Source organism: Pygocentrus nattereri, chromosome 1, assembly GCF_015220715.1.
Source record: "Pygocentrus nattereri isolate fPygNat1 chromosome 1, fPygNat1.pri, whole genome shotgun sequence".
NCBI lineage: Eukaryota > Metazoa > Chordata > Actinopteri > Characiformes > Serrasalmidae > Pygocentrus > Pygocentrus nattereri.
Genome location: NC_051211.1, coordinates 29,986,990 through 30,009,512, shown reverse-complemented (window position 1 = coordinate 30,009,512; position 22,523 = coordinate 29,986,990). Strand labels below are relative to the sequence as shown.

At 39.8% G+C, this 22,523-nt stretch overlaps 1 protein-coding gene across 1 annotated transcript in view; it reads right to left on the bottom strand.

Annotated features, from left to right (window-relative positions):
• Nucleotides 1–21,574, bottom strand: part of nav3 (neuron navigator 3) — a 366,751-nt gene extending 345,177 nt beyond the window's left edge. Inside the window, exon 1 of the mRNA XM_037540025.1 lies at nucleotides 21,158–21,574. Within this exon, the coding sequence (XP_037395922.1) occupies nucleotides 21,158–21,229 (72 nt within the window). The 5' untranslated portion in view covers nucleotides 21,230–21,574. The remainder of the gene's footprint in view (nucleotides 1–21,157) is intronic.
• Between the last annotated feature and the right edge of the window lie 949 nt (nucleotides 21,575–22,523).

Sequence of the window (22,523 nt, the reverse complement as noted above, 5' to 3'; positions counted from 1 at the left end):
TTTTTCTTGCCACTCTTCCATAAAGCCCAGATTTGTGCAGTGTACCACTGATCGTTGTCCTATGGACAAAGTCTCCCACCTCAGCTGTAGATCTCTGCAGTTCATCCAGAGTGATCATGGGCCTCTTGGCTGCATCTATGATCAGTCTTCTCCTTGTTTGAGCTGAAAGTTTAGAGGGACGGCCGGGTCTTGGTAGATTTGCAGTGGTCTGATGCTCCTTCCATTTCAATATGATCGCTTGCACAGTGCTCCTTGAGATGTTTAAAGCTTGGGAAATCTTTTTCTATCCAAATCCGGCTTTAAACCTCTCCACAACAGTATCTCGGACCTGCCTGGTGTGTTCCTTGGTCTTCATGATGCTCTCTGCGCTTTAAACAGAACTCTGAGACTATCACAGAGCAGGTGCATTTATACGGAGACTTGATTACACACAGGTGGATTCTATTTATCATCATCAGTCATTTAGGTCAACATTGGATCATTCAGAGATCCTCACTGAACTTCTGGAGTGAGTTTGCTGCACTGAAAGTAAAGGGGCCGAATAATATTGCACGCCCCACTTTTCAGTTTTTTATTTCTAAAAAAAGTTTAAAATATCCAATAAATTTCGTTCCACTTCACAATTGTGTCCCACTTGTTGTTGATTCTTCACAAAAAATTACAATTTCATATCTTTATGTTTGAAGCCTGAAATGTGGCAAAAGGTTGAAAAGTTCAAGGGGGCTGAATACTTTTGCAACCCACTGTATGCAAATCTTAGGAATTTTTAAATTATAACAGCATTGCCATGAATTTTACTCTAACAAACATGACATATTCAAGTTTGTCTCCTCAACATTCGCTTCCAGTACTGTAATATTTTATTTGGAAAGGTTTCATCAACATTAACACATGCAGGTAACAGGAAGGAATTGTGATGAATGTGTGAGTAGTGTCTGTTTACATTGCTGAAAAAAAATGCCATACTTTTGCAATAAGAAAAAATGTAACATCTTCATCTTGCTTGTTAATACAAATGACTTCGCTATGCTACCTGTTACAGTTCTCTAAAAACAATAACACCCTTTGCAATTGAAATGGATGCCTAATATAGAAATTAGGACACCTTTGGTCAGGGACGATAAAAACATGGGCCCCTGGGCATGAACCAAGAGATGGCCCCACTCCTGCCACTCACAAACCAATGTAGCCCACCATGTCCCTCACCCCTCCCCAATGCAACATATACATCTTGTGCAAAAGAGTGCATTCATTAATACACAGCACATCTATTTAAGTAGCCTCAATAAACATACAGAAGGCAGTCTTACCTTAAACAAATGCCCAGCTCTTTAACAAGTACCGACTTCACAGAGCAATTTTTGAAGAAACCTGCATAATGTACACATTATACTTGTTTTCAATAGAATTTTAATTCAATTACTGAAGTTTTAAAAATGCCCATCCCTGTAATGATTCTGAAGGAGATAATTGAGACTGAGTCTCTTACTCAGCAGATCGAGGCAGAGTGAAATAGTTTACTGTTTACTGATCTAATATCATGATATCACAATAAACCTACAATACTGGTCTAAAGTACACGCACTTTTATATATATATAAGGATGCAATGATTATTTGACTAAAATTTATGACCACATTAGTTAACAAATTAATTTCATAGTTGATTAGTTGATGATGTCATTACATGTGTTTCTCTGTGCAGCCAGAAAAGTATAGAAAAAAAGTGTGGCAGAATTACATGTTACACCCCCGAAAAAAACTCTTCTGGGAAGGATTTCCACAAGGTTTTGGAGTGTGTTCATAGGAATTGTTGACCATTCTTCCAGAAGCACGTTTGTGAAGTCAGACACTGATCATGTTGGAACAAGAAGGAGCCATCCCCAAACTGTTCCCACAAAGTTAGGAGCACAAAATTGTCCAAAATCTCTTGGTCTGCTAAAGCATTAAGAGTTCCTTTTACTGGAACTAAGGGGCTGAGCCCAACTCCTGAAAACAACACCACACCATAATCCCCCCTCCACCAAACTTTACACTTGGTATAATGCAGTCAGACAAGTGCCGTTCTCCTAGCAGCTGCCAAACCCTTGACCATCCATCAGATTTCCATGCAGAGAAGTGTGAGTCATCATTCTAGAGAACACATCTCCACTGCTCTAAAGTTCAGTGGTGGCGCTTTACACCACTGCACTCGACAATTTGCATTGCGCTTGGTGATGTAAGACTTGGATGCAGCTGCTTGGCCATGGAAACCCATTACATGAAGCTCTCTATGCTGCTCTTGAGCTAATCTGAAGGCCATATGAAGTTTAGAGGTCTGTAGTGATTGACTCTGCAGAAAGTTGGCAACCTCTGCACACTAAGCGCTTCAGCATCCGCTGTCATTCTATTTGTCCTAGCACTTCTTGGCTGAGTTGCTGTCTTTCACTCTATATATATATATATATATATATATATATATATATATACACATATAAAACAATTTAAAGCAAGTTCCCCACAACGAACAGCCAAGAATTGCCTTTATTAAAGTACTATAGAACCCTTAAAGACCAAGGGTCAACAACATTCTAATGCTGGGCTTATATTATGATGGTAGATGGTGGTTAAACCAGATATTACATGATATTTAATGGAATTGTGATGGGAAGTTCTGCCACCACCAGTGGCGTATAGCTAGCTGCACATCACATCATTTTTTGCATTGTCTCAAAAGCTTAGAGTCACAGAGAATCGTAACAAAGCTGGCACAGGCAGGCCAGGAGAACTAGTGTGACAGACGTGCTGTAGTGTTAGCATGCTAGCAATGTAGTTTAAGAGAACAGCGATTTGGCCAGAGGCAGCTGCCAATCTGAGGTCATGTGGGTTCATCTATCTAACAGCTGCTTAAAGAAAGCCAGGAGAGCTCATGGTGAGAAGATAAGAGGATCAAAACGACACACGGTCCTACTATTCTAAGTGTGGCGATACTGCCATTAGCACACAAACATGACCATAGCATCAGCCGGGCCTTGATCACTATCACACTACTATAATACAGTCCTTTATCAACACAGACATTGAGCCATGAAGGTGAATATTAAAAAGCAGTAAGCTGTGCAACTCAGCAAGGAAAAACACTTTCTGTACAAATGATCAAACATAATCTTACTCTTTTGTGCAACAGCCTTAATGTGATAATAATTTCAGACCAGCAGAATCTAAATGTGCTGACAGCAATGAAACAAGTGGCTACTAGTGATGTATAATAAACACTGAAACAGGCCTTTAAATATTATTTGATTATTTCTTAAGTAAATAGAAAAACCAAGAACTCCTGCCTCACTAACAACTCGACATGTGCCAGTATTGGGTAATTTCATATGACTCAATATGAAACACATTTAATAACATTATTGTGGGTACTTTTGTCACTGAAATTTAGTAAAACAAGTTGCAGTTTCTCCCAAGATGTCTTCTAGAGTCACAAATCAGCTCTGCTTTCACAAACTCCCACTACACTTTCACATTCTGATCACATGACACAATGCTTCCTCTGAGACGAGCTTGTAAACAATCATAACAGACACAGCACGGCAGTGACTGACATGTAAGTAAACATGACTTAACCATTTGAGACAAGGCAAAAGACTGACACTGAGATGCCTTGTTCTGGTTATTAATGTATATTAATATAAACTTCATTCGCAATGTTATACAACTTTTGAACAGTGATTACAAAATATTCAACTGTGGTACCAGACTTTTTAAAATTTTTTAAACAATGATTCCAAAATTTCAAACAGTGATTCAAAAAACCTTGAACAGTGATTCCAAACTCTGAACAAGTGAGTCCAGACTTTGAAACAATGATTCCACTCTTTTGAACAGTGATCAAAAATATTCAACAGTGATTCCAGACTTTTCAAGTGATTCCAACCTTTTGAACAGTGATTCCAGATTTTTAAACAGTGATTTCAAACTTTGAAACAATGATCACAAAATAATGCACAGCGATTCCAGAATTGAAACAGTGATTTTAAACATTTGAACAGCGATTCCAGTTTTGAACTGCAATTCCAAAATCTTGAACAGCATTTACAAACTACTTAACATTGATTACACATTTTTGACCAGTGATTGCAAAATTCTGAACTCAAACTCCAAACTTTTAAACAGCAATTCCAAACGTTTGAACAGTGACAGGCCTTTGAAGAGTAACATAGCTTTTCCTCCATGTTGGATGAGAGACCAGAGAGAAAGTATCCTGAATATTTGTCAGCAGTGGATGATGTATTGCCCAATTTATGGGCTCTCAGCTCCATAAACAAAAATGAAGAAAAAAACATAAAAATTCCACTCGAAATTTAAACTGTGATTCCATATTTTTGAACAGTGATTCCTAAAAACCTGAACAGCGACTGTAAATTTTTGAAAAGCAATTACAAAATCTTCAGCCGGTATTCCAAACTGCTGAACAGACATTCCACAGTTTTAAACAGACACTCCAAACTTTTGAAGAGTAACATTCCACAGTTTTAAACAGACACTCCAAACTTTTGAAGAGTAGCGTAATTTTTCCTCCATGTTGGATGAGAGACTCCTGAATGGTGATGGTCAGCAGTGGGTGATGTATGGTGCTACAGTATTTCATGAGCGCTCAGCTCCATGGACAGCAATGAAAAGACGTGCATTCAAGTTTGAAAAAGGGTCATCAATACATCTCCTTAGTAAACTGATCCTTAATTTCAGATGCATTGTGGGTGCATGCTATGGTTGCATTGCATTGTGTCTGCTCTCATAAGTACACCTGGCCTGTGTGTCTGTAAGAAACTCAACACCACCAGACAGACAAATGAGGACAATTAAGCAGATTATCCACTCCCGTCGCTTCTCTATATAATGAATACATCCCCTAAAGGAGCGTGCACTATTAGCGCTAACAGCACTGTGATAAGAACAGTGTTTTAACAGATGGTTTTAATAAGCTTCATGGGGACACAGTAGCTCCTGTACATTTCATTGAGAAACATGTAACCATGTGCGATCAGCCATTGTGCTCCCTGTTCATTATGTAGCGCAAGCCGCAGCGAGCCGCTCTGCTGGGACTGAAGCTTTAACAGGCTGCTGAAAAACTCTACAGCACTCAATCCATCTCTGCCATGGTAAATGCTATTTTACAGGAGACAGGTGTAAACAAACTGGACAGAGTTGCTCTCATTTTCATTCTAAGTGATGAACATAAATCCTGAATCAGACTGAATCAGACTGCACGTAGCAAAAGTGGCAAGATGTTCCCCTCCAGAAATAAATACGCAAACACAATGCACATCTTTTATGTTACTTGTATATTTATATTACATGCTTCATACGATTATTTAGTGACACTTTGCTGACACCCACACAAAGAGAAATTCCTTGTGAATAGCGAATACAAAGTTTCTGAGTATGAAAGCAGATCTATATCAAATTTCAAACTTTCGTAAGCAAAGCCTTTCAGCCAACAGTTCTGATGCAACAACTAAACTAACTGTAATTAGCCAGAAACTAACACAATTTGGCAAACAAGATGGGCTGTGAAATGATTTGCAGACTGACTGTAAGGAAATTACACACATATTGATCTGGATAAGATTGAAAAAGTTGAGGGTACTACTTTTCAGCAGAAAGAACTGCTGATATTAAAGCAAATTTGCTACCCATCCATCCATCCATCCATGCATTATCTTCCGCTTCTCCAGGGTTCGGGTCGCGGGGGCAGCATCCTAAGCAATGAGGCCCAGACCTCCCTTTCCCCAGCCACTTCCACTAGCTCTCCAAGGGGGATTCCGAGGCGCTCCCAGGCCAACTGTGCGATATAGTCACGCCAGCCTGTCCTGGGTATTCCCCGGGGTCTCCTCCCAGGTGGACTTGCCTGTGACACCTCCCGAGGGAGGCATCCAGGAGGCATCCTAACCAGATGCCCGAACCACCTCAGCTGACTCCTCTCGATGTGAAGAAGCAGCAGCTCTACTCCGAGTCCCTCCCGGATGACCGAACTTCTCACCCTATCTCTAAGGGAGAGTTCAGACACCCTGCGGAGGAAACTCATTTCAGCCGCTTGTATTCGCGATCTTATTCTTTCGGTCATTACCCAAAGCTCATGACCATAGGTGAGGGTGGGAACGTAGATCGACCGGTAAATCGAGAGCCTTGCCTTATGGCTCAGCTCTTTCTTTACCACAACAGACCGGTAAAGAGCCCGCATCACTGCTGATCCAGCACTCCCACTCCCTTGTACCATCAGTCGTGAACAAGAGCCCGAGATACTTGAACTCCTCCACTTGAGGCAAGAGCCTATCCCCGACCCAGAGAGGGCTCTCCACCCTTTTCCGCCTGAGAACCATGGTCTCGGATTTGGAGGTACTGATTCTCATCCCGGCCGCTTCACACTCGGCTGCAAACCGATCCAGCGAAAGCTGAAGTTCACAGCCTGATGTCCCCAATAGGACCACATCATCTGCAAACAGCAGCGATGTGACCCCGAGGTCACCAAACCGGACACCCTCCATCCCCTGACTGCGCCTAGAAAAATTATGAATAGAATCGGTGACAAAGGGCAGCCCTGACGGAGTCCAACTCTCACTGGGAACGAGTCTGACTTACTGCCGGCCATGCGAACCAAACTCCTGCTTTGTTTGTACAGGGCCTGAATGGCTCGCAGCAAAGAGCCATGTACCCCGTACTCACGAAGCACCACCCACAGAATACCCCGGGGAACACAGTTGAATGCCTTCTCCAGATCCACAAAGCACATGTGGACTGGTTGGGCAAACTCCCATGAACCCTCCAGAATCCTGGAGAGGGTGAAGAGTTGGTCCAGTGTTCCACAACCAGGGCGGAACCCGCACTGCTCCTCCTGAATCCGAAGTTCAACTATAAGCCGCACTCTCTTCTCCAGTACCCCTGCATAGACCTTACCAGGGAGGCTGAGGAGTGTGATTCCCCTGTAGTTGGAACACACCCTCCGGTCCCCTTTTTTAAAAAGAGGCACCATCACCCCACTCTGCCAATCCAGTATCACCGCCCCGATTGTCCACGCAATGTTGAAAAGGCGTGTCAGCCAAGACAGCCCCACAACATCCAGAACCTTGAGGAACTCGGGCGGATCTCATCCACCCCTGGAGCCTTGCCACCAAGGAGCTTCTTAACTACCACAGCGACTTTGGCCTTAGTAATGGACAAGCCTATTCCCATGTCCCCAGACTCTGCCTCCTCACTGGAGAACGTGTCGGTGGGATTGAGAAGGTCCTCAAAGTATTCCTTCCACTGCCCAATGACGTCTTCAGTCGAAGTCAGCAGCACACCATCTCCACTATATACAGTGCTAGTGGCACACTGCTTTTCCCTTCTGAGTTGCCTGACGGTTTGCCAGAATCTTTTCGGAGCCGACTTAAAGTCACTTTCCAAGGCCTCACCAAACTCCTCCCATACACGGGTTTTTGCCTTGGCGACGACTAAAGCCGCAGATCGTTTGGCCTGTCAATACCTGCCAGCTGCCTCTGGTGTCCCACAGGCCAACCATGCCCGGTAGGACTCCTTCTTCCAAATTTGCTACCATGTTCAGTTTATTTTTTTCCTTCATTTTGCAGAAAAATAATCGAATATTCAAGGTTCTGTATTAATTATGAATAACATCATAGCTGTGATAATGTGTACTCGCTTTTGGCTCATGCCTGCAACCAAATTACAGCTGTGAAATTATTTGGGATAGCACACTCCCTCTTTTGTTCTACTGCTTAACTATACACTTCTTGCTGTTGTTTACAGGCAGTTTAGTAGGGCTGTTGTGCTGTCTTTACAGAGAGGGGTACACTAATTTTCCAGCAGGGAGTTCTCACCCCTCCCATTTTACTCCTTATTGCATGCTAGAAGCTCAAGACAGTCACAATTCACACATAGGCAACACCGTCTCAGTTAAGCTGATAACAGTTACAGAGAAAAAATCAATTAATTTTATGACTGGAAAATTTCTAAGTCAATTACAACACAGGGGGCCTGCTGTAAGAGCACTCAGTATGCTAACAATAGCAAGACATGAGATGTCTCATACACCAACCTATGTTGGGTGAAGGGATATCCTACATTAATACCACATTCATTATAGGTGACATAGAGAGATTGGTCTAGAAATGCAGCTGTTGAGCTGAGCTGTTTGAACATGCTTGGTTGGTCAATGTGTGCCACTGTGACAAGCAGATGTCATGTCTACAAAAAGCTTTCTGTGGTATGGTTTATATTTCAGGACATTCTCAGGTCACAGCATCAGGTTTCAGACATCTCAGGTCTCAGGAAAAAAATACTCAAGTCTCAGCTCTTGTACAAAGAGACATCAAGAACAAGTGGTAAAGTAGTGTGACACTATATATATATATATATATATATATATATGTTCTTTATTTCTAGATTAATTGCACCAAATAAAGGATGACAGTTTGCAACATTCACAGTTTTTACTGAACTGAGCTATTATTATATTCTTTTACTAGATAAACACTATATGTTAGGAACCAACTCAAAACTAGTGGATGAAAAAATGTGAAAACGTGAAAAAATGTGAAAACCATGAAAGCTATATAACTGCATGTGTGTACATATGTATATAATTGGTGTACATCTGTCTATTCATGATCTTTGCAGGTGTTCAGTGTTCTAGAACTGACCATACCCCTCATCTACTCAAAAAAGAGTACAATGGCAGAATATGTAAAGATTAAAATAAAACTGTATTCAGCCACTAACAGGGCAGTCTGGGCTGAAGGTTAGGGAACCAGCCTTGTGACCAGAAGGTCGCCGGTTCGATCCCCAGAGCCAACAGCACATGACTGAGGTGTCCTTGAGGAAGACACCTAACCCCTAACTGCTATCTGGGCACTGTGGATTGGGCTGCCCACCACTCCGGGCAAGTGTGCTCACTGCCCCCTAGTGTGTGTGTGTGTGTGTGTGTGTGTGTGTGTGTGTGTGTGTGTGTGTGTGTGTGTGTGTGTGTGTGTGTGTGTGTGTGTGTTCACTAGAGTGTATGTGGTGTTTCACTTCATGGATGGGTTAAATGCGGAGATGAAATTTCCCCAGTGTGGGACTAATAAGGGTTACTTAATCTTAATCTAACCCCCAACTGCTTCCCAGGTGCTGCAGATAGGGCTGCCCACCTCTCTGGGCAAGTGTGCTCACTAGTGTGTATGTGGTCTTTCACTTCACGGATGGGTTAAATGTGGATGTGAAATTTCCCCTGTTGTGGGACTAATAAGGTCACTTAATCTAATCTTAATCTAATGAGTTGCAGGAGTAGGAGACAATCATAAGACACACACAAACCTGCCCAATATCATTCTCTGTCATGATTAAAAACAGCTCAAGCAGCCTAGATATCGATAAAGCCACACATCAAAAGCCTGATCAATTAACAGCTGTAATGAACACTGCAGATCAAATCAAATTTATTTGTATAGCACTTTTTACAACAGATGTTGTCACAAAGCAGCTTCACAGAATTCCAGAAAAGACAAAGTTTTAACAAGAATGTAAAAACTCCCATGTGAGCAAGTCAGGGGTGACAGTGGCAAGGAAAAACTCCCTCAGAGCTGAGGAAGAAATCTTGGGAGGAACCAAGGCTCACAAGGGGGGACCCATCCTCCTCTGGTATAACTACCTACAAATTATTATGCTACTAATAGTAATAGCAGTAGTATTAGAAGTAGTAATAGCTAGGAGTTTATGAAAACATCAATGTACTTTTCCGGGCAGCTAGTCCAAGGCAGGTGGTGGTAGCTGGGGCATGGGCAGCTGGTCTGAAGCAGGTAGCAGGAGGGCTCAACAGTCAGTCATCCTTCAGTGTCTGGCCGGACATGTGGGCAGTCGTATATTCGGAAAAAAGGCAGAGAGATGGAATTAGCTTTATTCGGTCTGTTTGTACGTTAAACAGGGAATGTGAACATTTCCAGAGTGTGGCTAATGACTCCGGCAGATCTGACTATGACAGCTTAACTAAAAGGAGAGAACCAGCAGGGGACACAGACACGGCAGCACTCTGAAACAGTTTGGCATCCCTCCACTTCACTGTCCACAAACCTGAGTGACCATGTGCAAGCGGCGGGATGACAGCACCAGCGTCTCAGTTTACTATAACTCCCTGTGTCCATGGACCCCTGGATCTGCTGCCTTTATCTAAGGAGGGACATTACCTACCAAAAGCTAAACTGAACAAGTGAGTTTTCAGCCTAGTTTTAAAGACTGAGATTATGTCTGAGTCCCAAACATCTTCTGGAAGATCATTCCAGAGTTTGGGGGCTTTATAAGAAAAGGCTCTTCCCCCAGCTGCAGCCTTATGAATTCTAGGAACTATTAATAAGCCAGCACTCTGGGATCTAAGTAGTGGTGATGGCTTGTATTAGGAAATAAGGTCTTGTAGGTACTCAGGAGCGAGGCATGTATTAATGTTTCTGCGTCACGCAGGGACAGGGCATTTGTTATCTTGGCAATGTTGCGAAGATGTAAAAAAGCTGTCCTAGTGATGCTGCCTATGTGTTGATCGAATGATAAATCTGAATCAATTATGACGCCAAGATTTTTTGCTGCTGAGCCAGGTGTAACTGGAAAGTCAGCGAGATTTAAAATGAAATCTAGTAATTTATTTCTTACCAATTTTGGACCCAGAAGGATACCCTTGGTTTTGTTACTGTTAGTAGGAGGAAGTTCTGTAACCTTTCAAGTCTTTTACATAGTCCTCTATTTTCTTTAATCTGTATTTGTCATCGGGCTTGGCTGATATGTACAGTTGCGTATCGTCTGTGTAACAATGAAAGTTAATGCCATGGTTACTTATAACTGTGCCTAACGGTAACATGTATAGTGTAAATAATAATGGTCCTAAAATAGAGCCTTGCGGAAATCCAAATCTTACTTTGGAATAATTGGAAAATAAACTGTTTACACTAATGAAATGATAACGTAAGATTGGAACCATGATAGGGCTGTCCCTGTGATTCCAACCATGTTTTCTAACCTTTCTAGGAGAATATTGTAGCCTACTGTATCAAAAGCTGCGCTGAGGTCAAGCAGCACTAACAGGGATACGTACCCTTGATCAGCATGTTTTCTAACCTTTCTAGGAGAATATTGTGGTGTATAGCATCGAAAGCTGCGCTGAGGTCAAGTAGCACTAACAAGGATAAATAGCCTTGATCAGAGGCAAGAAGATCATTAGTTACCTTAACTAGAGCTGTCTCAGGGTCAATCAGACCCTGATGCAGGCTCACCAGGACAAAGTGACCAAAGAAAAGAGCTCTGCTGTTTCAGACTGTGCTTGTTCAAGAATTTTCTCGCAAAAGGCTAGAATGATAACTGCACTGGAGCTTTTTAGAGGCATAGCTTGCCAAAGCCAGTGTCACGATTGGCTCCTCCCACTCCATGTGATTTTCTGTTTACTTTCTGGTCATCCACGAGCCCCTTTGTTTTGATTCTTTGATGTCCTGCCCCCTTGTTTCGCTACTCCGCCCCTGATTGTTTCCACCTGTTTCCCACCTGTCCCTCGTCATCCCTCTGATATATTAGCCCCATGTTTGATGTGCTGATTGTATTGTATGTATTGTTGTGATGTTTGGAATTCAGTGTTTTATTTCATCATGTCCGTCTCACCTTATCTCCGTGTTGGCTCTATGACCCTGGACTGTTTTGACCATGACCTTGGATTTGCCCAGCATGTGTCCGCCTCATCGCTCCGCGTTACACCAAGACTGTACTGTTCTTTGATTATGGTTCCACAATGACCAGCAAAATATGTTTGTTACTAATAAACCAGTATTCAAGGGCAAAAGCTGCCAACACTGAAGCATGAGTGCTATTTAATATTACACAATTTAGTCTTACATTTAAGGGTACCATCAATTTTCCAGTCCAAAATCAAAATTAAATGGTTATGACATAAACAGTCATTAACATTACATATTAAAAGTCAGAAGACATAAGCAGGCTGACTGGTGGTTTTGGACAGTAAAATAACTATATGTGGGTTGTAGACACTGGGATCCCTGGGTCCTATCACCACCACTGTAAAGATGTCTTTTGAGTCACTAAGTTTCTCTACTATGAACCATTCCACATCAGGCCACTTTGACAATGACAGTCTCCTTTAATTGGCTCATTTGACCTGCAACTTGTAGTGCATGAACTTGAAGAAGTGTAATTGGTTAGTTTTAATTTCTTGTCAATGTTATGAGCCATCTACCCCTGTATTGTGACTGTCTGAATCATTTGGACTCCCTACATATTTTCGTTTAACTTGCAAAAATATATCCTGATTACAACCAAGTGAATAGTGTGACAGTCGAGAAACAGGGTGGAATTTCATGCAATTAGCACTGAAGCTAATGTGCTGCTAAACATAAATCATAGTAGGAGCTTGAAAAGGAAGGTGATAGTTGTCTCCATGGTGTCTCGATTCACAGCAGCTTTTGTTCTACAGAGCTAATGGGCCATGAAAATCTCTGCGTAAATGCTGTTGGAATGCAGATGGAGAAACACGTATAATCTGCACACATCCACAGCAGAATGTTCCAGCTAAATTATTCATGAGACATATGTCACATATTAGCATGGCACCATGTGCTCTGCACTCGAACACTGATACTGCATGGATTAGCATGTGTCTTTTCACCCCATAGCTATATGGGTTTCCACTGATTACAACACATTTACTTAACCTACAACACCTCTAGCAAGCTATTACAGAAATATTTCTCTTCATTATGCACAGCTCTTTACTTGCCGATTGGATGTTTCTTATACCCATGTGTGAAGTCGTAAATGTGAAGTATTATATTAAGTGCATTGTAGACAGGAATATGTTTAGCTACTCAGTCAGCCTTATCTATTTTACGTCCAGTAACCATGGAGACAGACATGTTCCAATACCATAGAAATATCATAATATAACCATGAAAATGGTGACGCTTAACAATGTAAATTGGAATAATGCAACAATGGAAATGGATGTAATGTGACCGTGGAAATAAATGTTTTGTAACCATGGAAACTGGAATAGTGTGACAATGGAAATGGCAAAGCGTAACCACGGAAACAAATATAGCCACTGGTCCATATATGAGTGGTTAAATGTTTATGACTAAGTTCTTATTAGACAGTCTTTACGTTCAAGATATTTGTGGTTGGAAACATTGAGAATAGCAGAAAGGTTGATCTGCAAGTTTGGAAAACTTACTCTGACCACTAATTTAAACTTTTTTGGTATCTTCCTAAAAAAATTCCCCCGTTGTAAAAATGTGCAGAATGCAATCAGAGGCAGATTTAAACAAATGTCTTATGTCCATTTGACCTTTTGGTCACCAGCAAAACCAGCATATGTTGTGTTTTTAACACTGCTATACAGGTCAACCAGCATGGTTCATCACACTAGGTGACCAGCTAAACTAGCATCAGACAGGATGAGAGCAGCAATAACATGCTATAACATTACTGAGTAGTATAATTTTCTTTGCCCCTTATACACTGTAATGTAACTGGTCCTAACTGCTGTACAAGACCTAGTAGCTCATAAAAAAGAGTCATATGAATTTCACATGTGAACAAACATGAACGAACTGTGTGTCATGAGTGAAAAATTATATGATCACATGTGAAATGGTGTACAAATATGAAAACATATGTGATGACATGCAATGTGTGTTTATGTTTATGTGTAATATGTTTCTGCACACTTCACATGTGAAATATGTGACTTTTCTGTAAGGGAGAAACTAACCTCATCAGATAAACCATACTTCAGACCTGAAAAAATCCACACGTGTTTCCATCTTTCCACTGTGAGAAGACAACACAAGTTCTAAGTCTAAAAGGATGTTTAACTGTTAAGAAGCCATTACTGAGAGAAGAAAATACACAAAAAAGAAGAACATGTGCACTACAACACCAAAACTGGGCATGTGAAATGTGAAGTAAGATTTTATGTACTGAGGCATCCCTGTTTGTAATTAGGATTACTTGGATTATGAGAAGCAGAGAAAACAACCAGCTACTACATTAAACTTTGAAGGTGTGGAAAACCAGATTTTTGTCTTTTGGATGATATGACACAATGGATTGTGCTTAACCCCCAAAATTTCATATAACTATATATAGCTATATAATATGTATAGCTCTACCAGTTTGCACTGAACTCCCTGTAATTACTGAATAATAAATATTAGTATGTAAAAGGCCTGGGATTTCAAGGGGTTAATATGACCAAGGACATTACCAAGTAATTAAACAATGAAAAGCTTCAGTTTGATTTCAGGTGGACTTTAAAAGGGGGTTTAATGCAACTTTGAGTCAGGAACTCTGGAATATTTACAATAGTTCTGCTAGCACATGAAAGCAACATAACATTTTTGCCTCAGGAGCCTTTCATTTAATGTCCAGTGCTGCCCTGTGTAAGGTAAAGGTTTGCTGAGCATGTATGCTCCTCATACACAATCACACTTGCACCACTGGAAAAATACTGTGGCGAATATATCAAATAAAGCTGGGAGAACTAACAGCTAACACACACACACACACACACACACACACACAAGCAAGCAAACAAAGAGTCAGCTCCTTCCCACTGAGCTTGCAAGGGCAAAACACATCACACGTTGATGCGACATGTTTTTGTGACTGCTGACAAATTCGGCTCTGTCTAAATCTGTACAGCGCTGAGGAGGGATCTGACCTACAGCACTGTGTCCTGATCTGTTCCCTTAAAACTACAGCAACCTGAGCAGCTGAATGCAAATGCTGCTCCACTGAGGATCGGCAAGAATTCCACGTTTTAGCAAGCCAGAAAGTGGGCTTGATAATGGGTCCTACACATAGTGGCCATTATCATTATCATGTATTTCATGTGGAACAAGTGAAAATGAGTTAACATGTCCTCTAGAAAGAGCACACTGCTGTGAAATCTAATACACACTTTCAATTTCCTTGCTGAGTTTAACATATTTGGAAGAAAATCGTGCAAAGTTTGAATAAAACATGCCGCATTTTAGGGATTTTTTTCTCCAACATGTTAAATTCACCAAATAAAAAGATGTGTGTGTGTGTGTGTGTGTGTGTATCTCGCTGCTGTCGGAAGAAAACCTTGTATCTCCAAAATGGTAACTTTACAGGAGAAGGAAAAAACATACTTTACTTTAATGTAAGTCAATGGAACCCGAATTTTTTCCGCATCATTTTGGTCCATTCATCTTGAAATGTACACACAATTTAAAGGACAACTGGTACTTCCAAATTATTTTAAAAAACTGAAAAACAGCAAAAATGGAGATACGAGGTTTTCTTCCGACAGCAGCGATTGTCACGCAGTCAGGACCTCCTATGGAGGAAGCAGACTCAATCAGTATTCTGGGAGATCATGTGACGGAGCGCTCACAGGAGACCACACAACGCACCTATCAGAGATCTCAGTCTCCTGATTACTGACTGGGTTCACCTGTCTTGCTCATCAGGTGACTCATAGCACAGAATACTTAAGCCTTTTAGTTTTAGGGCTTTTAGTTTGTCCATTGTGAAGTGTTGTTCTTAGAGACTTACTGAGCATTCTTTGTTTGATGGTATCTATGATTTTTCGACTTTGTGATTCGTGTTTGACTTCTGACTTCTGCATCGCCCTTTGTGTACCTTTGCCTATATTATTGGACTTGGGTTACGTGTATGTTTTGCCCCTTTTGTGACGACTCATGTTTTAACTTTATTAAATCACTTTCGTCTTTCATCTGTATTCATCTGTGTCTCTGTGTTCATTACAGCGATTAGTATTTCACTGCAAAGTACTATAAACTATGTATTAACCATTTAATTATATCAGAAACTTTAAAAAAAGCTGAAAAATTCCCATTTAGTTGCTAATACATGATGAAAGAATATGGTTTTATCAAAAATACCCCAAATATACTTAATCAGTATTGAATATTTGTTGGATTTGACTAATTCTATTTCTATTTAGTAATTCTATTTCTATTTAGTAACAAGTAAGTCGTCTTCGCCTTATATGGACAATATTGACTGCATTTTTTTATATTCTGCCTCACTTTATATTATTTGCATGCAATTGCTCTCTGAATCCCTCTGTGTTTGCTGTTGTTCAGTTGTGTGCTCTCTCCATTAAAGAGAAGTGTGTGGTTGTGTTGAATGGTGTACAGCAGAAATGATCAAAGCTGATGAAAAAGCTAATGAAAACAGAGAAATTAAGTGTGTGTCCTCCACTCATACTGCTGGGGCTCAGTACAACATGAGCAAAGATTATTTCTTGTGTTCTGACTGATGTGTATTTGAGCAGTGTCCTTGCAGAGTTGAACTACATGGAGGCAATATGACTGTTATATAGAAAAGGTGCTCTGTAATGCTCCATACTCTTCATCTAATCCGCTCAGTCATTCTGACAGGTTGTAATACACTACAGGAGTAAGTGTAGCAGGTTATATGGCTTCTATTGTTTCATTTAAAAAGCACTCTTTAATGCTCTATAACAATCATATGACCCACATGGTCATTCTGGCCATCCAAGCCACACTGAGGTGTATATTGTATATTGTTTCTTAATCATTCTCACAATATTAGGCTTTGCAGGGCTAATATTGCAGAAGGTTCAGCAAAATATATAAATATATGCACAAAAAAGCAAATGAACCTCAAATCCCTACAACCCTCACATGAGCTGTGGGTGTTTGGCTGGCTCAAGGCTTTCGAATGGATCACATTATCCCACAAAAGTAAATAATTTTCTTGAGGTCGAAACAATCAAGCCAGTTATATAATTTACCAAAATGTTTCAATATGTTGCAAGGAAAGTTGCAACACCTTTTGTCCAAATAGAGCCCAAACCTAGACTAAATAGGACTTTTAATGGTGAAACACCATTGACTTTGCACTGTAGTCCAACACTAGGCTTAGTCCATGTCCACATATGCTCCAGCATTATCACAATATGACTGTCTGCCACTAAGGCAACATACTGTAATACCACTGTTATACACTGACCAGTCACTTCACTAAGTATTACTTGTTTCTACACTCAGATCCACCATCCAAGTAACACCTCCTCTGTGGGTCCTGATCAAAGAAGAACAGGGTAAAAGGCGCTAACAAAGTATGCAGAGAAACAGAGGGACTAAAGCCTGTCACTGTAGAACTACAAAGTGCACCTATAAGACAAATAATCAGTGTAGAGAGAAGGAGGTGTACTTAATGGAAAGTCAGTCTCATTTTCAGCTGTAACATGTGATTATGGATTTCTGTAGCCCCATTGAGGAAAAGTTTTAGAAGTTCAGAACTTTCAGGGAAATAAGTCTCTTCCCTTAAATTGGGGCATGAAATCAGCCTCAGCACCACCACTCACCTGCAACACTGAGCCAAGGACTGGGAAAAAGAATATTGTAAAAAGAACCCACCATATTGTATGAAAAATATGGCTGCATTGTGGTAAGTGTGGGTCAAAGCCAATATCCAGTATTTTTTATGTACATATCTGCATACATTTATGAAATGTAAAGACTGAGAATAAATCTACCTGGATTAGCTTTATAGAGAAATACAGCATCTATTTCTGTAGAGACACAAGTGCAAAAACACAGATAAAATATAACTATTTTAGCACAAAATCACAGCATTGCCTAAACATTCTGCTTTTTCAGAGTTATTCTACAATAACTATATCTTCAAATATATTGGCCACATCTAAACATTGATTTTATTCTAAATAATTTTAATATAATTATCTGCTGCTAATCTCTCAGAAAGGTCTACCTTTTTCAGGGTACAAATGCTGTCATTGGGGCGATGTAGTTAGAAAACATCTTTGTACTATAATTCAATACAGTTATTAATGCATATGGTTAGAGTGAGTCCATATGGCTTGTCCTCAGTTCAGGCTTTTTATTTTATTTTTCTAATTTTAAATGTTTAGCTATAAAAAGGTACAAATATGCAAATTTCTCCAGGGAAACTGAAAGTAGTGAAACTTTAAGGTAAATAATTAAATCCTAGGTCAACTGTTGTACCTCTGAGAGTGCATTAATAATGTTTGTACCTCGAGTGACTATAATGTACAGTACCCTGTATTCTGACAGCATACTGATACGATCACACATTCTCAGTAGAAAGACAATGTCATAAAACAAAATGTCATGGAAAAACACCATATTATGGGAATTACACTGCATAACAGATTAAAAAAATGCCAGTATACACAATTTTATGTGTTGTGTGTTGTAGAAAAGACCACATTATAGAAAAGAAATAGCACATTCCAGATAAAAAGACATTTAAAAAAGGAAGGAATATAGGAAGAAATATAGGAAGAATATAGGAAGAAATACTACTAGAGTGGATAGCTCTGGTGCAGAAAATAAAATCCCAGGATTTTGTTCCAGCTGCATAGTCATTTTTTACATTGTGGACCTGAATTAACCACCTCTGATTAAAAAGGCCACACTAGAAAAAAAATACAATATTATAGAAAACAAAAACACCACATTACAGTATAAACAATGCCATTAATCAATTTGCTGAATGGAACTAAGGTGTTCAGTTTCACAGATAAATCAGTTTGATTAAAGAGGCAGGTCAGTTGTGTACTGCAACCACACATACACACAGACACACACACACACACACACACACACACACACACACACACACACACACACACACACACAGACATAGGCACACACACGTTTATCTCTGTCTGACCCCACTCTGTCCATTTGTTTCCAGTATACGCTAATATAGGACCTCCCAGTAGGAGATGTGCCTAAAACCGGAAAAATAATAAAACTTCAATTCCTCTCCATATTAGATGCAAATGCTGTAGTGGACACGATGGATGATATCCTACACTAACACCCCTGAGAGGAACTTATCATGTCTGCCTCATTAGCCAGAACCAGGTCAGGGTAAAAGAACACACACCTCCAAACTTCCAACCCCAGAGAAAGAGAAAGAGAAAGAGAGGGGGAGGAAAAAAGAAAGAGAAATAACAAAGTGTGATGAGAGAGACAAAAGTCAGGGAATCCACTAGGATTACTAGAATGAGGAACAGGAGAAACCAGACCTCAAAATATGACCTGAAGAAACAAGATAACAGCTTGCTCGGGGTAAACCAAGCAAAAATTTGTTAGAAGTGCAAAGAACACGGCTTTAAATACACATAAACATACAATGCTTTTAGATGGAGCACAAAAAAGAACAGATGGAAAAAAAAAAGAAACTGAAATGTAAACAAATAACTTACAACAACTGCTGTGTTTTGTGTCTTTTTCTTTATCTTCTTTGCAAAACAATGTATGATTTTGGGTATTACTTTACATAATGGATTTTACAAACAAGGGGTAAATTCAAATTTGATTTCTGAGCTCATCTGACCGCCCTAAAATGCTGCATTACTAACCAAGTGTGCTCGCAACACTAGCTATGAAAGAGCACATTTGCATAGAGAGGTGTATTTTGTGACTTCATCTTAAAATTCACTGAGCAGTTTATACAAAAATGCACACCAAACCGCATCCATCTCCACACCCACACAACCCACACAAATCTAATTTCAGCAAGAATTCTTAATTCTCCTCCAAAAGCATCTTCCTCCATTCACACACAGAGTCTGACATGAAAGGCTGTGCTTAAATGTGTGTGTCTGTGAGAGAGTGTGTGTGTTTATCCTCCAGAGGGAGCCACTCAGAACAGTGGCCTGGGAAAGATGATGAGATAAAAGAGAGCAGGACAACGGGGGATGGCACCCCCTAACAGTTTGGACTATAAATAGCTGACAGGATGCCCAACACATCAAACCGAATCTGAACTCAACAGCTAAGCACAAAATACTCCACCCACATATACTACTAATCACATATAAGCTTAAAGCACTTCACACCAGGGGTTAAACTGGTCCAGAACGATGGGCTGGAACTGCATTTAGGCAACTTAGAAGTAGATCTGGGTGATCATTAGCACTAAATATGGAAGGATTTTCTCTATAATGATGACGCTGTTCTGTTCCTCAAACTGGTATTAGTAGCAAAAGCTTGAACTTTGAACATATGTTACATCAGTACACTAGGCAACACTGTGTGTTTTACTGCCTAGAGAGGCAGGGAGAAGTCCAGCCATTCACTTGCAACAGCACAAATAAACCGAGGAAGAGATAGCAGTTAAAGTTATCTGTCTTCAGTGTTCATGGAGAGCAAAAGATTATGTCTAAACTGAGCTATCTAGTAAGTTGGCTTGGTATATGCATGGTTTAGACCAACTTATGGCTTTGTAATTAACTAGCTAATAAAGCCCTATTCCAGCTGGATTAGTTCTACCAGAGGAGGTCCAGTAATATAATTTGTAGGCCATTCAACTGGCCAATGTGTATGTGAGTTGATCTCAGGCAAGTCAAAATGTTCAAACAAACAACGAAACAACTTCAAGTTAATACCAGGGAAAACGCATTCGGCTAGTAAAATGGGCTCATTGAACTTGTGGCATGGAAACATTTCATTTCATTCTCCTTCTAATTAGCCTACTACCAACAATGTTGTACATCCAGTACCTCTGTTTTGAATATGCAGATAGACAAACCAAGTCAAGCTCCAATTCAGTGGTTATCTCCAGTATCCAAAAAACAAAAGCGTCGGTGTCTGTTATCAGGATTTGTTATTGCATTTCCATGAGGTCGATTCGAACAGAACTACTGTTAATGAAGGTGCTTTGAATTTGACAATTTATAGACAATAATTAGCTATGGAATTTTTACTTAGCACTACAAATATTGAAGATTTGTGCTGGATCATAGATCCAGCGTAGTGGTCACAGTGATCTTTTTTCACTCAAATTGCCTTCCCAGGTAAAAATTAATCCAGCACAAGGCTAAAATGAGAAATTCCACAACTTTTTCAAAATCTCTGCATAATTCATTTTGTGTGATCTCCAAAGATGCTTCCTGATATCTGAGACATTGTTCTATGAAAGTTTTGAAATACGGATTTGGCGGATTTTTTTTGCTAACATTAGCAAATTTTTTGCAAAAGTTCCACCACCTTCCAAATTACAATTTAACCCCTGGACAACACTGAGCAGATTAGTGAAGAAACAGCATTTTTTTTAAATAAAAAAAGCCAGCGTGTTACCTTTTTTTGGTCCTCCAGCTTTTGACTTGTGGACTTCTTCTGAACTTTTCCACTTTCTGGTTGTACCTCCATCCCTGGTGAGAATGGTAATAAATCCAGGATCCAAGAGAGATACGTTCCAAGAGATTTAGATATACGTGCGTGCTACACGGATAAAAAAAGAGGCTGATTCTTGGGTCACATCTTTTCTTGGGCTTTTGGTGGATGTTGAGGTTCGAGAGAATAACATTTGTTCAGGCTAGTATATGCTTAACTTACTGGGTCTCTATAATGTTATATTCCATATGCTTTCTAGAAACTGTGCTGTCTATTTTTTCATGAACTTTACTCTTCATCTAAACAGAAATACTTTAGGTTTTAAACTTTTCCAAATGAAAAGCACTTTTGTAACTACTTTGAAATGTTGTAACTAAACTGAAAGGGCTGTATAAATAGAGATTATTATTATTACTACTTTTATTTTCAGTATTATTAATTTTATTATTATTAATGAAAATTTTGAAGGGGTCACATCAGCAAGACAGAAAAGCTGGCTTGATCTTCATTAAACAAAATATCCTTTCAGAAATGCTTGTCCAGGCAGTAAATCCCCTGTCCTCACTGCTGGTCCAGCAGGATCACTCCTCACACCTACAAGACAGAAACGTGCTTCATAACATTACAGTTGTTAAAGAAAAAAGCCAAATAAAGAGTAACTTCATAGCAGATGGAGAAAAGATTCAAGCTAACATCTGCAAACACATGTTACTTACATGCTGAATATGCCTGTAGTAAGTTGTAGCTGTCGGAAGAAAACCTTGTATCTCCATTTTTGTCGTTTTTTTTCAGTTTTTGGTGTAATTTGAAAAATGCCTGTTGGTCTTTACATTGTGTGTAAATTTCATGATGAATCCACCAAAAGAAACGGCCCAACATGACTTGAGAAGAACTCTGGTTCCACTGACCTACATTAAAAATAAAGCAGGTTTTTTTACTTCTCCTGTAAAGTCACGATTTTGGAGATACGAGATTTTCTACCGACAGCAGCGAAGTGCTTTATAAGCCTGTATTTGTTTTTGGTATAGACATGCAGTTCTAGGGAAGAACATAGAACCTTTACATTATGAGGTTCTTTAACCCTTTTTGGACTATTTAAGCAATTGCTCTTTGAATTTCAGTAGTTTATTATTTGTTCTCCATTCTTTTACTTGTCATTTAATCTTTTTATTCTGATCTATCCTTGCTTTAATTAAGTTTTTAATCTTTAAAAAAAGTTCTTCATTCTCACAATCTCATGTAAAAAACTTCTACAGAGAACCATCACTGAAAGGTTTTGTAGTTCAGGAGAAGTGGTTATTCTGTAGCAATACACAAAAGATCCTTTTTG